Source organism: Elephantulus edwardii, unplaced genomic scaffold (assembly GCF_000299155.1).
Source record: "Elephantulus edwardii isolate Elephantulus edwardi_28Jun2011 unplaced genomic scaffold, EleEdw1.0 scaffold00353, whole genome shotgun sequence".
Lineage (NCBI taxonomy): Eukaryota > Metazoa > Chordata > Mammalia > Macroscelidea > Macroscelididae > Elephantulus > Elephantulus edwardii.
In genome coordinates this window covers 1,321,857-1,323,184 of record NW_006400103.1, presented here as the reverse complement: position 1 = coordinate 1,323,184, position 1,328 = coordinate 1,321,857, and the positions used below count along the sequence as shown (strand labels likewise).

The 1,328-nt window shown below is 41.3% G+C and overlaps 1 protein-coding gene across 2 annotated transcripts; it reads left to right on the top strand.

The window, feature by feature from the left end:
- LOC102852355 (basic leucine zipper and W2 domain-containing protein 1-like) lies at positions 1–1,328 on the top strand. 2 transcript variants are annotated; one of them, XM_006901957.1, is made up of 2 exons: positions 4–867; positions 1,066–1,269. In XM_006901957.1, exons 1-2 carry the CDS (start codon positions 10–12, stop codon positions 1,267–1,269), a joined length of 1,062 nt encoding a protein of 353 aa, XP_006902019.1. In that variant the 5' UTR covers positions 4–9. The 2 variants fall into 2 exon arrangements, with proteins under 2 accessions (XP_006902020.1, XP_006902019.1); XM_006901958.1 differs by having other exon boundaries at positions 1–1,328.

Here is a 1,328-nt window from a genome sequence, read left to right as displayed (position 1 = left end):
GTGTCTTTTATGAATAATCAAAAGCAGCAAAAGCCAACGCTATCAGGCCAGCGTTTTAAAACTAGAAAAAGAGATGAAAAAGAGAGGTTTGACCCTACTCAGTTTCAAGACTGTATTATTCAAGGCTTAACTGAAACTGGTACTGATTTGGAAGCAGTAGCTAAGTTTCTTGATGCTTCTGGAGCAAAACTTGATTACCGCCGATATGCAGAGACACTCTTTGACATTCTGGTGGCCGGTGGAATGCTGGCCCCAGGTGGTACACTGGCAGATGACATGATGCGCACAGATGTCTGTGTGTTTGCAGCACAAGAAGACCTGGAGACCATGCAAGCATTTGCTCAGGTTTTTAACAAGTTAATCAGGCGCTACAAATACCTGGAGAAAGGTTTTGAAGATGAAGTTAAAAAGCTGCTGCTGTTCTTAAAGGGTTTTTCTGAGTCTGAGAGAAACAAGCTGGCTATGTTGACTGGTGTTCTTCTGGCTAATGGAACACTTAATGCATCCATTCTTAATAGCCTTTATAATGAGAATTTGGTTAAAGAAGGGGTTTCAGCAGCTTTTGCTGTAAAACTTTTTAAATCATGGATAAATGAAAAAGATATCAACGCAGTAGCTGCAAGTCTTCGGAAAGTCAGCATGGATAACAGACTGATGGAACTTTTTCCTGCCAACAAGCAAAGTGTTGAACACTTCACGAAGTACTTCACTGAAGCGGGTTTGAAAGAACTTTCGGAGTATGTTCGGAATCAGCAAACCATAGGAGCTCGGAAGGAGCTCCAGAAAGAACTGCAGGAACAGATGTCTCGTGGGGATCCATTTAAGGATATAATTTTATATGTCAAGGAGGAGATGGAAAAAAACAACATCCCAGAACCCGTTGTCATCGGAATAGTCTGGTCAAGTGTAATGAGCACTGTGGAATGGAACAAAAAAGAGGAGCTTGTAGCAGAGCAAGCCATCAAGCACTTGAAGCAATACAGCCCTCTACTTGCTGCCTTCACTACTCAAGGTCAATCTGAGCTGACTCTGTTACTGAAGATTCAAGAGTATTGCTATGACAACATCCATTTCATGAAAGCCTTCCAGAAAATAGTGGTGCTTTTTTATAAAGCTGAGGTCCTGAGTGAAGAGCCCATTCTGAAATGGTATAAAGATGCACATGTTGCAAAAGGGAAAAGTGTCTTCCTTGAGCAAATGAAAAAGTTTGTAGAGTGGCTCAAAAATGCCGAAGAAGAATCTGAGTCTGAAGCTGAAGAAGGTGACTGAATCTTGAAACTACACCCTCAGTAAAACAAACAGGAGTTGTAGATAAAATGTCATGTCTC

Excerpts from the sequence above, each read along its gene's own strand:
- LOC102852355 (XM_006901958.1), top strand. The coding sequence starts at position 10 with ATGAATAATCAAAAGCAGCAAAAGCCAACGCTATCAGGCCAGCGTTTT.